The sequence below is a fragment of the Erpetoichthys calabaricus genome, chromosome 4 (genome assembly GCF_900747795.2).
Source record: "Erpetoichthys calabaricus chromosome 4, fErpCal1.3, whole genome shotgun sequence".
NCBI classification, from domain to species: domain Eukaryota; kingdom Metazoa; phylum Chordata; class Cladistia; order Polypteriformes; family Polypteridae; genus Erpetoichthys; species Erpetoichthys calabaricus.
The window spans coordinates 217700514-217716349 of NC_041397.2; the positions used below are offsets into that span (position 1 = coordinate 217700514).

Here is a 15836-nt window from a genome sequence, read left to right on the forward strand (position 1 = left end):
ACACCTAAAACTAGATGGGCTTCTAACAACAAACATTCTCCTGAGCCAGAAAAAGTAACAGAAGCAAGAAAAACAAAATATTTAAGTAATTATCTAAGTGTAAAAATGAAGAAGAAAGAGGAAAGCAACTATATTTTTATAGTATATTAGTCCTTATCTATTGTTGTTTATTTAACATTCATGTTAGATAATGGAAATATCTTTACATCACAACATGAGTCTAAATAACAAATACACATATAATATCTTTACCACTGCACAATCACCCACATTGTAGTTAGATGCTCTAACTTAACTAAAACATGTTCAAAATATTAAGCCATTGCTATATTTTATTATCAATTAATGTAAAAGAGATTCTTACCATTTTCTGTGTTTTCATGTTCTGTGTCTGTAAGAGTGAGATTTGAATTGGCTCTACTGGACAAACAAGAACTGCGTCCTGATTTGGCATTACGCCCCCATAGTCTGACTGCATGTTCTGGAGACATGATTCCATCCATTTCTGTGTCAGCATCAGAGCCTGCGCTAATGGAGTAGCCACGATGAGGCAATCCAATATCTGTCCGGTAGCCTGTGTTATGCTGAGTCATTACTTCGGCAAAACCCAAATCTCTGAGTGAGAAATCAGCTCCTAGGAAATAAAATATGCATAATTTTTCCAGATTTAGGGCAACTGCAGAAATGATTTCAGCAATAAATAACTGTTACTGTATCAAAATAAACAATTTCTGTAAAAATATAAAGGTCACTATATTGAATAGAAAGCAAGATATTAAAATGTCAGACCTATCACAGTTTTAGTTAAGAGCTCAAACATCAAAAAACACCTTACTCACATTATACTCTTTTTCTTTGTGAAAATCACTTTTTAGCTACATACTGTACATGTAAAATAGGAATACTTAAGTGCTTGTTATGGGTGGTATATAATTTATATTTTTATTTACCAGCCACAAATTAACATGAAACATATAAACTTGAATTGTATAATCTTTTTTGGTAAACTTGATGGAAGATGGGCTGACTTACCCAAGAAATGATGACCACAAAGTAAATGTAATACTTGCCAATATGTAAGCAATTTTTAGTTTAGGGCAATTAGATCTAAGACTAATATTCCAGAGTATTAACAACTGTAATCTGGGGAGATGGTTTGGTTTTAGATGCCATTTTGCTAGGTTAAAAGCAAGAAAGTGACATTTAATAACAGCAGTTTGGTGGATGTTTACAGAGGGGAAAAATGATCAAAAGAAAGTCCAAATTGCACTGGAGGATTTATAATATTTTACTGAGAAAGGAATGTCTATATTGGGAACTCTAAATAAATCCAAATACACTCATTTCTCGTAGAAATACTGCATCAAAAAACTGATCAATAATATGACTGTTGACTGTGTGTTTGACAAGCAGATGGATGAAGTCAACATAAGTTTTTTTTTAAGTTTAACACTGAAATTGCATGTTTTAGTCAGCATTTCTATTAGTGTAGCTTTTGATTTCATTCAGTCATATGTCCTGTTGTAGTTCAGTTACTGGGTACATTTGCACATGCACCCATGTTCACTACCAGAACAATCTGGTTTAGCTAATTAAAAGTCTTTTTGCATTAGCTACATATGAAGTTAATTTATCAATTGTCAAGGAAAAACTGTCAAGTTTGGCAAGAGTAGATTTAATGCCAATGAGGAGAACCTCAGTTTTATCATTAAGTTTCAGAAAATTAGAAGAGAACCAGAGCCTTGGGAAACACCACTAGTGACTGAGGTTGGCCGAGATCTAAAACTCTTGAGTTGATCAAGCTGTGTATGACCAGAGAGATATGATGCAAACCAAGTTTAAGAAATATCAAAGATTCCAATGGAGTCTAATCTGTCTAACAAAATACTATGGGAGACGGTATCAGATGCTGCACTCAGGTCAAACAATACCAAAATGGTCAACAGTCAGTGGCCATTAGCAAATCATTAGAAATTTTAACCAAAGCTGTTTCTGTACTATTTAAAGAACAAAAAATCAGACTGAAACTGCTCATATAGATCATTATCAGTAAGGTACATTTGTACCTGTGCTGCAACTGTTTCTTCAAGTATTTTAGATAAACATGTCAGATTTGAATTTGGTCGAAAATTGTTCAGATTATCAGGGTCACCACCTGGTTTCTTTAAAACAGGAGTTATAGCAGCCATATTAAGAGCTGAAGGAGCAAAACCAGAAGAAAGCAATGAATGTACAATATCAGTTATTAATGAGAAAATAGAAGGAAGACAAGCTTTTACCAAATGAGTGGGAATTGGATGTGAGAAGTGGAAGATTCAGATTTTTTAATGAGATCAGAGATTTCAGAGACAAAAATGAGTTTAAAGGATGAAAAGGAATTTGAGAAGGGCCTACCAGAGGCAAGGTTAAGCATATTGTGTAATGTACAAACTGATGATGTCAGTTGCTTATGTATACAGTAGACCCCTGCGAAGTCGCGGTTCAGGGTTCGCGGACTCAGTCGTTCACAGATTTTTCTATTAATTGTTAGCGGAAAGCGGAAATATCCTCCACAATTTCTTATGGCTTTTTTCGTGGCAATACTGTGCTGTGGAGAGAACAGGAAGCAACCACTGAGGGAAACACGGTTTGGGATGGTGAAAGTAGCCAATCTGAGAGCGTTATCCATTTCTCCTTGATGCTGATTGACTGCTGCCATGTGACGCGTCTTCAGGTGAGTGGGTTTACCACCGCATAAGGAAACGCAGTTTGGGATGGTGAAAGTAGCCAATCCGAGAGCGTTATTCATTTCTCCTTGCTGCTGATTGACTGCTGACCTGTGACGCGTCTCCAGGTGAGTGGGTTTACCACCGCTGCCTTGGCATTGTGGATCACCGACTGCAGGAAGAAGAACATCCCCTTGGACGGTAACATCATCTGTGAGAAAGCACAGAAATTGTACCAGCAGTTCACTATAGGAGACAATGTAGCAACTTCCCATCACAATGTTCCTGAAACCTACAATGAAAAGCCAGCACGAAACCCCACCAGAAGAAGACCCGTCCAAAGATACGACTCCTCCTGAGGCGCCTGAAGAAGAGGCGCCACCCGAGGAGTTTTACATTCTCTGCATTGTACTGTACAGCTACTTCATCATCATCATCAATATCATTGATCATTGGAGAGTACCCGTACATTTTACTGTATTTTAATTAAATGAAATTATTATGTATTTACTCTACTTATAACAAAGAAAACAACAGCGCATACCAAAGAAAACGCGCTTGCATGAATTACAGTACGTACAGCAGTAATATCTGTATTTTACATTCTAGCACCGCGGGAGACATAGTAGTACAGTACTGTACAATATATGGGTTTACCTTTACATTCTGTTTTTAGGTAATGTATTAAGGTAATTTTTTTATGTAATGTATTAATGTATTAAGTTGAGTTTGCAAAGAAATTAAAGTGCTTTGGGGGCATACTGTATTTAGGGTTTAAACTATAAAAATAGGCATTTAAAAGGCATTTTTTAACCACATCCAAAAGTTGCAGTTTTTCGCGATTCGTCGGTGCTCTAGGAACAAAACCCCCCCGTGAATTTTGGGGGTGTACTGTATTGCTAATTTTTGAATTAAAGAATTTCATAAAAATATCACATTGTGCAGTGGAGTAAAGGTGCAGTGCAAAGGCATTAGGTAGCCATAGAACCCTTTTAACAGCTCTAGAATTCCCTTCACCTACCCTAAACTGTTCAGTATAGTAGGCAGATTTGTCAGCAGAAACAGCATCCTTATTAAAAAGCAACTGATCATGATACTTTTTTATGTTTAGCAAACCCTGTCTTAGCAGACAAACGTTCTAGTCTATGGCCTTTAGCTTTAAGCTGACGGAGCTCAGGGGTGTACAAAGGAGCAGAACAGGCAAAAGAAACAGGCAGAGATTTTAAAGGAGCAAGACTGTCTAGTAGACTATGTAATCAATCATTGTAATAGGAAACCAGTTCATCAGTTGTTAAAAAAAGTTTCTTTACATGGGAGGTTATTGATTCCACTGCAGAGAGTAGATACATGGACATTCTTAGCTCTTTGAGGGCTGAATATTTTCTCCAAAAAACAGTTTCTGAAAAGCAATGGTTTCACACAGAAATCAACATAAAACATCTGTTGCTGCATGCTGTGGCTGCCAGTTTGCCAAGAATATGCATCAGGCTTGCTGCCAGGCTGTCTTTGCATGGCTGAGTCAAAGTCACAGTGCATTGCAATCTGGTTTCTACCTCTTATCATTGTTAAGTGGCAGTCCTTCCTGGCGAACAATGTCAGTACAACGATTAGCTGGGGACCAATCAGCTGAAGCTGGAACCTGACATTTGTTTCCAATCACTTGTATCAAAATCTGAGTCCAACGAGTCCAGTTCAGAGATAACAGGCAAAACGTCTTCCATGGAGTGTTTTGCTTTATGCATTCACTTTGATCTCTCTCCAAATGTCAGTGCCATTTTTGCCATTGTGTGCGCCTTGCTACTCACATGAGCGCAGGAAATCTCGGTCAAACCAATGAATCTAATTTTCTAAAACATAACGGTTGATTTTGTCAAAGCTTACAGTCAATTACCATTGTCAACTCCTCCTTTTGACAAAAGTCGACATCAGCCCTGAAAGAGTTAAAGTTACAAAATGAAACACAGCGATATTCCTTAGTTTTGGAGAGTGTTAAGTTAACATTAAAGGATATTAAATTACGATCAGATGCAGTACAATTAAAGAGGATTTACAGCAGAGCAACAAATAAGATCACGAATGTGACCTTTACAATGTGTACAAAAATCAATATACTGCTGTAAGCCAAAACTGTCAAGACAAGACATAAAATCCATAACAAGAGAGTAATTAACATTATCCACGTGTATATTCTTATCACCCACCAACATAACATTAGAGACAAAGAGAAGTTAAAAAGCTTAAAAGTTCATCTAAAAAGTCCTTATTAGGTCTGGGTGGTTGGTAAACAGTGGATAGTACAGTACACAGCGGAGTGGTGACTCTGAGGTTAGGGATCTGCACTGGCAATCGGAAGGTTGCCGGTACAAATCCCGTAAATGCCAAAAGGGATTCTGCTCTGTTGGGCCCTTCAGCAAGGCCCTTAACCTGCAATTGCTGAGCGCTTTGAGTAGTGACAAAAGCGCTATATAAATGCAAACAATTATTAGGAATGGGCCCAATGATTTGTAGAACAATGGACACAAATGGGGTGTTTACAGGCAGAGCCACTGAAGACACTTTCCACTTATCATTGTAAATTACCACGAGGCCACCCCGTCTACTGGAGTACCAAGGCTGACAGGTGTTGACAAACGCTTGGGGCACAGCCTGATTCAAATTGTGAGCTGGGGAGCTGATCACACCCCTAGAGAATACAGACGCTCCTGGGAAAACCCCTGAAAAACGTTGACAGACTACATTCTACCTTTGCTCCTTACCTTACTGGCGGCTTTGTCGCGTTATAAGCCTCTCGTGCGGTACTCCGCTTACATTAAAAGCCTGTACGGGCACCTGTTAGTTTTGGAATTGATTGTTTGCTTCTCTCTCTCTCTCTCTGACATTCTCTGCTCCTGGCGGAACTGTCGTCTCTGACTTGTCATGGAGCATGTTTAAACTTTTGAAAAAGAGACAAATGTTTGTTTGCAGTGTTTGAATAAAATTCCTGTTTTCTACAACCTCCTGTGTTTCTGTGCAAATCTATGACCCAAGCGTGACAAGATATAAAAAGTGATTAGCTTCCAGGTTTCAACAAGACACATAAAATCATACTTATGATCGTGCAAAAGGTCATAAATGAATGGACCCTTATTCTGAAGCAATCAGATCTTAAAAAGTCCAACAGTGATACTGTTAACAACAAGCCCATCGTTAGCCATCCTAGCAATCTTAATTAGCATGCTGTAATCGGCAGTCCAGCCAAATTTCCTTGAGCATCATTGGTTGGAAGACCAAAAAGATTGTGTTGGGTTTGTGTCATTGAAACTGAAGTTCCTACTGGACTTACGATGGACATAACAAATGATGTCCAGTTGCCGGTACAATTCGGGGGGTGGCTCAGCGGAGTGAAAGCATACCTGGAAAAGTTCCGTTGCCGTGTACTAAAATAAGGGCATAATGAAATGGAGTAATGGAGAAAGAATAATCCAAGCAATAATAATCCAAAGAACAACAGCATAGCTGCCAATGAAAAAATACAGCCAACACGTAGACAGCCAGATGAAGGACCAAGAAATATATCGACCAAGGAAATCCACAGACAATTCAGAACAAAATCGTATTATTCATACAAAATCAAAATGTTTTTATTTAAAAAGTGAGCTATAGTTTGTTTTCAAGAAACAATGCAATAAACAAGAATAAAAATAAAAATACTAGTGAAAAATAAAAATACCAGCGTGCACTTCTGGTCAAGACACAAAGTATTGCTTACTTTATACAGCATACATGGAAATTAGATTCATTTTGATAGAGCAAATCAGTTACAGATCCTGTTTTTTATTTCAATTCACATTTATTGATAAATCTAAGAATATTAATTTATTCACAATCAAAGGGGTTTCATTCTACTGTATTATTCATTTACTAGGTCATGGTCTTAAGTTCAGGAATATACTTGGTGAATCTTATACGTTATTCTAAGTTAATATGATAAGCACTAAAGTATATTACATCTTTTAAAATGTTGTTAGAGAGGTAAATCATTTCTTAGTGTCACTGCCTGACACCACCAACAGACTCTGCCAGGTCATTGTCGATGTGATGTTTGCAGGCTATTGTTTATATTACTGTAAATAAGCCAGCCCAGTGTTTGTGTGTTTATGTGAATGTGTAGAGCAATACTACTATGTGTTTAGTATTTCCTTGTATGTCCCACTGGATGGATTGATAAATGAAAGCTGCTATCATTATAATGATTCACTTAAAATATTAAATTGCCTTGGATTTGAAGTACTTGACGTATTAACAATAATAACTATAACATAGACTATCTGTTAGGCAGACTGCAGTTTGTGAGACTCAAGTACCGTGTTTTTGATACGGATGTGAGCAATACTGGAGCACCACAAGGAACAGTCCTGTCTCCTTTTCTTTCTACTCTGTACACCTATAAATATAACACCAGGTCATGTCATGTGCATAAATTCTCAGATGATTGTGCACTTAAGGGGTGAATTGATAAAGGAGATGGGACAAAATCAAGGAGTCAGGAGGAGAAATTTGTTTCTTATAGCAAAGATAACTATCTGCATCTTTACATCAGCAAAACCAAGGAACTGGTTATTGACTTTCACCGCGCCAAACAGCCTCTATGTCCAATCACAAATCAAGGAGTGGATGTAGAAGTGTTCCACTCCTACAAGTACCTGGGGGTCCACATCAATCAAGGGCAGAGCAGGTTCTTTTTCCTTAGAAGACTGTGTTCTTTTAATGTGGGAAGTATATCCTTCACGTCTTCTATAACTCTGTAATGACCAGTGCATTTTTCTACTCTGTGGTGTGCTGGGTTGGTAACATCGCTTCAAGAAAAGGCCCAGAAGCTCAGTTATAGGACACACTTTGGACCGAGGTCAACGCAAAGGAGAGTATTAAAACAAAATTGAGGTCTATTATGAAAAATGCTGTAGATCCTCTCTCTGACACTCTAGCACTGAGTAGCTTCAGGTAACAAATTATTCAGCAGAAGTGTGTCAAGTGTGTCTGCATAATGCTTCACTGTGACTGTGACAGCCAAGTCAGAGCTTTTCTTCTTTTGAATTTTCTTGTTTTACAGTCATTCCAGACCAAAGTGTGTATGTAGGGATACTCTTATTGACTGGCCGTTGATCAGAATCGCCTGATTTCAATAAAAAGATTCAATCAGAGCATTTAGTATTTTATGGTCACTGAATAATAAGCCTACAGAATTTTATTTTGTTAATAAAAAATGAGCAGTTAACACCTGTGCTCTATAGCTTAATTATAAAAATACTCTTTAATATAGGTCATAGGGTTCCCATGTATCTTGTTATACAGGAGATTAGTGTAAAATGTTTTTTAAAGGAATAATGAAAAGAAATTGGAATTTGTATCAGAATCGGTGGATCAAGTAACATGAAAATCTGTGATCGGTTCACAGATCCCTATGTGTGTATTTATTAAAAAATTTATTAATTTATTAATTTTTTTGTTTATTTGCCTATTTATTTATTTATTTATTTATTTACTTATTTAATTATATACAATAAACCATTTTTAATAAATGTTTATTAGCTGTAAATATCTTTAGATAGATAGATAGATAGATAGATAGATAGATAGATAGATAGATAGATAGATAGATAGATAGATAGATAGATAGATAGATAGATAGATAGATAGATAGGGGAAATTCACTATTTCCCTCTTCCAATTTAATGGTAATTTTATGGGTTCACACAGGTTGGCCAGCTGCTCCCCAAAATTTTTGGGGTACTGGAGTAAAATTTTTTATGGTGGGGTGCCCTTTTGTAATGCCAACCTTATATAGCAGCTTTTTTGCAACATACAAAATGGGACATTGATGTCATTCTAACCCAAAGTCACAGGGGTATTAGTTGTAAGTAAACACCAAAAAAAAAAAAATGCACAGCACTTGTTTAAACCAAAGATGAAATTAATTCATCTACCTTACACAAAAACTAATAATGATTATAAATGAAAAATAGCTATTGAAAATAAATACTGATAAAAATTATAACTAAAAAAACAAAGATAAAGTAAAAGAAAACTATTCACTTTGACATCTCTTTACCACTTTGAGGGCTGAATATTTTTTTTCCAAAAAATGCAGTTTTCTGAAAAGCACATGAAGCAATGGTTTCACACAGAAATCAAAATAAAATGTCTGTTGCTACGTGCATTGGTTGCCAAGAATACATGGCAGGTTGGCTCCCAGGCTGTCTTCAAGTGGTGGGGGACAGGGGCAGCAGCGGTGGTCGTAGTGCATCGTTATCTGGTCTGTACCTCTTGTCATTGTAAGTGGCGGTCCTCCCAGGTGGACGTTGCCATAGACACATCAGCTACACAAACCTGCTCAGCACCACGATCAGTTGATGTTAGTACCTCACATTAATTTTCAATCACTTGTATCAAAATTGGAGTCTGATAAGTCAGAGTCCAATTCAGCAATAAAGTGTTAAACATCGCCCATGGAGTATTTTGCTTTTCATTTTGCTTCGATCTCTCGCCAGATGTTGATGGAATTTTTGCCATTGTTTACTCCTTTCTACTTGTGTGAACGCAGGGAATCTCGGTCAAACCAATGAAGCTAACATTCCTTCTAGCAATGAGAGTCCAATTAAAACATAATGGTGGGTTTTGCCACCGTTTACTGTTGATTACCACTGTCAACCCCTCGTTTTGACAAAAGTCGACATCCACCCTGAAAATGTTAAAATCAACATTCATACCACTGACTAAGTATATACTCTGCATTCCTGGGTAAAGTTGTGAAAAGTATTAAATTATCTCCAACTATTGATTTTAACATGTTAAAATTATTTGAATACTCACTTTTCATGGTATCAACTCCTACATTACTAATACACTTCTGTGATATAGCAGGTCCGCAGCTCAGAATAACAGGCCAGTTTTAAATAAATAATCACCACATTTGCGGCTTAAAGAGGAGGCGTGGTAGTGTAGTTAGAGCAGTTCCTAGGCGCGATGCGGGCTTGGGTGTTTCCACATTGAAATGCACAGGTGTGGGATCACCCATGTCCATGATTGATGCCAGGAGCTGCTAACTGCCGCACCTGTGCCACGTCCCAATTATATATAGTAGGAGTGCGAGTGCAGAGGGAGAGAAAAAAGAAAGAAAAGAACGAAGGTTAATGGAGAAGGAAGGAAGTGAAGGAGCCCTTTGAGCAAGCGAGCGAGAGAGAACAGGCTCGCTGTAATAACAACAGAGAGCTGGGAGAAGCGAGCCCTAGATGGGTGTTTGACCGGCACCCGGGGGCAGATGGATTGGGTCATTTTTGCTGAAATTTGCAGAGAAGCAGGAGTGACCACAATCAAGAACAGCTTGCCACGTAAGGCCACGGAAGGCAGCGCGAGTCGGAAGCTCAAGAGGTTGAAGCCCTGGCCTGAGTGCCCTGGTCACTGAGGAATCCAAGTCTCGATCTGAAGGAAATAAACAAAGCCAGAGATCAAGAAGCTACCAGACCATCAGAAGGAGAAGGTCAGCTGCAGGTAGGGCAACTCCCCTGTTGCAGGGCCCAGATGGGAGAAGCAGGGGAGCCGCCAGCTAAAGAAGGCACCGAGTTTTCTTTTTAAAGGACTGCTTCCTGCCTTTGTTTTTAACCTTGTTTTTAATAGAATTATTGGAATTATTTTAACCTCCACTTTGGACCACTTGTTTTTAATGGATTATTTATTTACTGACATTTGATTGCACTGCACTATTTATTTGAACACTTTGGATTTGTTTTGTTGGTTTTTAATAAAAGCACTGTTTACACTTTTCACCAGCTCATCCGGTTACATTACCAATGGTGTTGGGTTCAAGAGCTCCCAAAAAGGAAGTGGGAGCATGGAGCTGAACCCGCATCGTCACAACTTCCAGTTCACCTTGGCTCAAGTTGCAGCTCTGTCTCAGAGTGGCATTTATTTTTAATAACAATATTTTGGCTTTGTAGCAGCTACGAGATATATGCAAGCCTATATGCAAGATTTGCAAGTGCGTCAATGCAAAAATTTCTTTAAAAAATATCTTATTTCTAAATTACAGAAACACAATTAAGTATAAACCAGTAAACTGCTGCGTTTGAACTAGGGATGAGAAATTTATTTTTTTCTACAGGTTAAAATGTTTTGTTTTTTTTTGTAATCAGTTAAACATCTAACAATCCAGACAGGGGGCTTCAATTATTTTTACCTGTGGGTCAATTTTTTTCTGGGATGTTCATTCAGAGGCAAAAATCTTTATTAATACTTAATTTTATTACATGCGATTTTAAAATTATGTTTCATCACTTTTCCTATATAATGTAAGATACTGCAACTTTTCACTGCTCAACTGCACAAACAGTGGCACTACTTAACCATGAGCTAATTTACTGTACTTCTAGATGTGCTTGACAGCATGTATTTAGCTCATCAAAGTTCATTTACACCCCAGAAAAAGCACACAGAGGTCAAACAGAAGAGCATGTTGACATTTTAGTTTTTCTTAAAAAAAATTTTGAAGATACAGTACAAAGATATCAAAGTTTATTTAAATAAAAGTGCAATGTACACTTTTTGCATTTATGCAAAGCCTTTAAGTGTATTACACTAATCCCTCCTCCATCGCGGGGGTTGCGTTCCAGAGCCACCCACGAAATAAGAAAATCTGCGAAGTAGAAACCATATGTTTATATGGTTATTTTTATATATTTCAAGCCCTTATAAACTCTCCCACACTATTATAAACATTTCACGCACAGTTATACAGCATAAACTCTTTGTATTCTCTTAGATATTAGGTAAGATTCGTTGAAATTATGTATGTAAACACAGTTTACATACAGTAAAACCTAAATATTATTTTAAAGATATCGAGCGTCTCCGATATCACATACGTTACAGCCATTACAACAGGCAGGCCACCAGCTATAAATACGTACAATGCAAGAAAAATTATATACAGTAAAATGTGTGTACAGCGACACTAAACTATGTACATGTAATAAGTACTGTACGTAAATAATTAATTATGGTTACTCACCAACAATGACACGACGACTTGTCCGATAACGATGAGTTTAATTTTACTGCACAACAAAGGATAGCGTTACAGCTCTTCTAAAGGAGCCTCTTCAGGCGACTGTTTAGCACCGCCGTTGTTCTTCTTCCATCACTCTTCAATCCAAATCCCTAAAGCAGATTCCATCCAGACTACTGCCTTATCACGTCCACTTGCAACTCGTTTTGCGCCCTGATTAAAGGACACTGCGGCCATAGATCTTATATGCTTTTCCTCCTTTTTAAATAAAAAGAATTGTGGACTCATTGATGCTGTAATTGTGTCCTGCAGCGGTGTAGCTGTTTCCTTCCTTCAACATATCCAAAACTTTTACCTTTTCTGCAATCCTGAAGCATTAGCAGTAACGTGCATTAATGCTGAATGAGATTATACTTCCTGGTTAATGCAGCACTCCGTTGCTGAGCCAATCAGCAGCACACAGGAACTTAACCGCGTGCTCTGATTGGGTAGCTTCTCAGCCATCCGCCAATAGCGTCCCTTGTTTGAATTCAAATGCATCCCTTGTTTGAATTCAAATGGGCAAATCAACTGAGGAAGCACACGTACTGTAGACCGCAGACATCCGCGAAGCAGTGAAAAATCCGCGATATATATTCACATATGTTTACATTTAAAATCCGCGATGGAGTGAAGCCGCGAAAGATGAAGCGCGATATAGCGAGGGATCACTGTATTCTGTTTGTGCATTACTTTTCTGAACAATTGTTTACAGACCACATTAATGTTCCTTGAACGTTTACTTAATGTTTGTTTAAATATTTCTATGTATAATGTTTACAACAGATTACAATACGTATTCAATTAACATTTAAGAACATTTGTAACATTTATTTGTACTAAATCAATAACAGTGTTTGTTTTCATCAATGTAAAAAATTGGTTGACAGGATTTGAATTTCTTTACTTTTTATTATTTCAGAAACTTTACTCTTACCTTTTAGTAATATTTGCAAAATTTTGCATTTAATGACTAAATTTCTATCATTTGTTTTCATCAATGTGTACATTTTAATGAATAAAGAATTACCAGTTTAAATAATTTTTTTATTGAGTTACATTATATACTGCATTGGGTATCAAAAATGATATTGAAATTAAATACTTTTCTTAGTATCGTGTCGAAGTTTGAAATTTTGGTATTGTGACAACCACCGTCAGAGTAGTATTATTATTATTATTATTAGTATTGTTAAATCAACAGACTACACTGATATCCTTACTTACATGTCCAACCAACATGCAACATGTCACCATTTCCCAGTGCCATGATAAATTCTGTAGTGTTAAAAAAGACACAATCTCACATACACATATAATTATAATCTTGTCAAATGGCAATTTTTCAAAATTATCTGAATAAATACATCAATTTGCTACACCACTTTTTTTGAAAGAATGATTTGGCCTCCTAGCAAGAGATAAGGACTTTATAGCTTAATTTACCTTGCCTGCAGTATTCATCAGACTCAAGGTGCACCATTTCTTTGACTCTGCTGCCGTAGGCCAGTCTGGAATCCTGGTCAAAAGCTTTCAGGGTCTCACTAGAGCTGTAGGATTTAGGATGTAATTTGCTGTCTTCACTTTCCACAGAAGAATTAGTGTAGCGCCGTTCTGTATCTCGCCGAGCTGTCAGAGATCTGTATGGTTTTCGTTCCTTCACATCCATGGCTGTTTAGTCTGAGTATTCAACATTAAAACTTTGATGGGGGTATAAAATTAGCCCCAGGTACCCTGTTGAAAACACAAGAAACACCAAGATGTTAATAATCTAATATAATAGCTTTTGCTTTGATTTCCCTAAAAGCCTAATTTAGTTATTTGTATTACAATGCAAGAATCAAAGCAATGAATATTTTTTACCATTTATAGTTTATTTTAAATTTGTGTAGAAAATATTTTGTTGATCCAATGACAAAAAAACAGCAAAAGTAAACATAATGAATACTGCATAACCAAAACAGGTTTCCCCATAACATTTACTTTGTGTCTCTGGGTTAAAAAGATGAAAGATTAGACCCACTTAAAAATGATAGAGTATGGTAATTAAATGCTATTTAAATGAAAGCTTGCAGAGTTCAAATCTCTAGTCAAGCAGTTGATAAATGTACCATAATGCAGATTAAATTAAAAGGAGCACAGAGAAATCTAAATTACTCTGTGCTGACAATATTATTTAAATGTTTCTCAAAAATACTGTTTCTTTTCCAACCATTGTTAGTTTGTAAATGAAAGTATCAGGATAAAGACTCAATAATGCATGATTTTCTTTCTATTATAAACATCTTTTTGAAGCCTTCTGGAAACACCATGTTTGTAGTTGCATCTGTTTGAAAAGACAGTTTTAATCTTTGCTTTTGCAGGATGTCTTCGCCTAATCTAACCACTGTGCTCGTCTAATGTCAGATATAAATTAGATAAAAAACATAATTACACTCTTTAGATATAGTTAATGACCAACACATAAAATTACACACCATGAATAATAAATTATTATTAATTTAAAGTTTATCTTGCTCATTTTAATTAACAAAGTAAGTACTTTAATCTACCTTTACTGCCTGTAGAATCTGAATGTTAATGCTTTGATCTAAGGAAATATTCTAAGTTACTGTACTTTTAAAATAGCATTAAAAAGAGAAATCTTATTGTACAACAAAATGTATATGTTAAGACATTTGCTTTAACTAGTAGAGAAGTGAACTCATATTGATCTCAGTAGGGATAAGGTTAAACTTAAACTGACCCAAGAATATGTTCACACATATACCTTTAAAAATCTTATATTTTGCAGTCACAAAAGATTTTTTTCATTAACTGATGATTTACTCTCTTTCTTGTTACAATCTTAGAAGCTACTGCTTCTGAAGTATTAATCAGTTATGATTTGAATGAATTTAATGGAACAAGGTAAAAAAAGAGATCTCAGCAACAGTACATTTGAAAGTAAATTATGCATATCCCCAAGACTAATACATCACATCAGCCTTGTAGGTACTTGGAGGGAACGTATACCTTAGTAATTAAAAACATTATTCAAGTGTGCATCTGTTAAAAAATATATGATTTTGCTGGAGGTATTCATATTTGTCCACACAAATAACAGTAATTAGTATTTGTTTCCATGAATATGAAAAGTGTAGTTTGTGCCACCAGAAAATAATTAATTAAAAAATTGCAAATCAGCTCAAGAGTAAATACATACTAATACAATGTAATCTCAGCTATCAGGTACATGTATTATACAGCTAATCAACTGGTACATTTGAGCATTGTGCAAAGTATTACTAAGGGGTAATTAGAAATTGCCAAGTTCAGTTGGTGGCAGTAGGGAGGTCTACTACATTATTTATACCCCCCTACTACTTTTTATGGTGAACAGACCACATAGGTTGACTACCAATTTAAAAATGAGATGTAATACATTAGGTATACTTTCTGGAGGCTATCTCTAGCTGTTGCAGAGGCCATTCCTGACCCCAAAAATGGTTAAGGGTATTGCCTCAGATGTTAACCCTGGCTGAGGCTTAAAAGTGCCTTCCACAGAAAATGCAAATTGGGAGGGGTGCAAGAAAAACCATTTGATTGATTGGCAAGTGAAAGTACAGAGGGAAACAGAGAGTGGAGAGAGCGGTGCAGAAGTTTAGAGAAAGAAGGACTACTGTTTATTGGAAATTAAAAATGAGCAAGTGTGTAAGACTTTCCAACAGACAGTGAAAGGAGGTGTTCAAAACCTGCTGAAGTAGGCAATGAAATGCTGTCTTCAAGTGCTATCGGACAGATGGTAAATAAAGGTTTCCAAGTCAAAAATTCCACATGAATGTCATAGGAGAGTTACAAGTTGGACAATTGGGAGAAAACAAAGCTACTCAAATTCTCCATGTTGTGGCATGAACACAAGAACCGCAAGAATGTTTTTGTTTTCTGTTTCTTTTGTACTTTTTTTCTCCATTTGTTGATTCTCTTACATGCATCCTTCACTAGGTTAATAAAGAGGCAACTTTTTAAAACAGTGGCCTTCTTAAATTTAATCTAGGTTCACAGACAGATAT

The 15836-nt window shown here is 36.5% G+C and overlaps 1 protein-coding gene across 1 annotated transcript in view; it reads right to left on the reverse strand.

Annotated features, from left to right (window-relative positions):
- The window catches only part of tenm4 (teneurin transmembrane protein 4), a 679712-nt gene that overhangs the window by 382926 nt on the left and 280950 nt on the right, over positions 1-15836 (reverse strand). Inside the window, exons 3-4 of the mRNA XM_051926453.1 lie at positions 13231-13518; positions 365-634 (exon numbers count right to left, since the gene is read on the reverse strand). Coding sequence (XP_051782413.1) covers positions 365-634; positions 13231-13453 — 493 coding nt within the window. The 5' untranslated portion in view covers positions 13454-13518. The remainder of the gene's footprint in view (positions 1-364; positions 635-13230; positions 13519-15836) is intronic.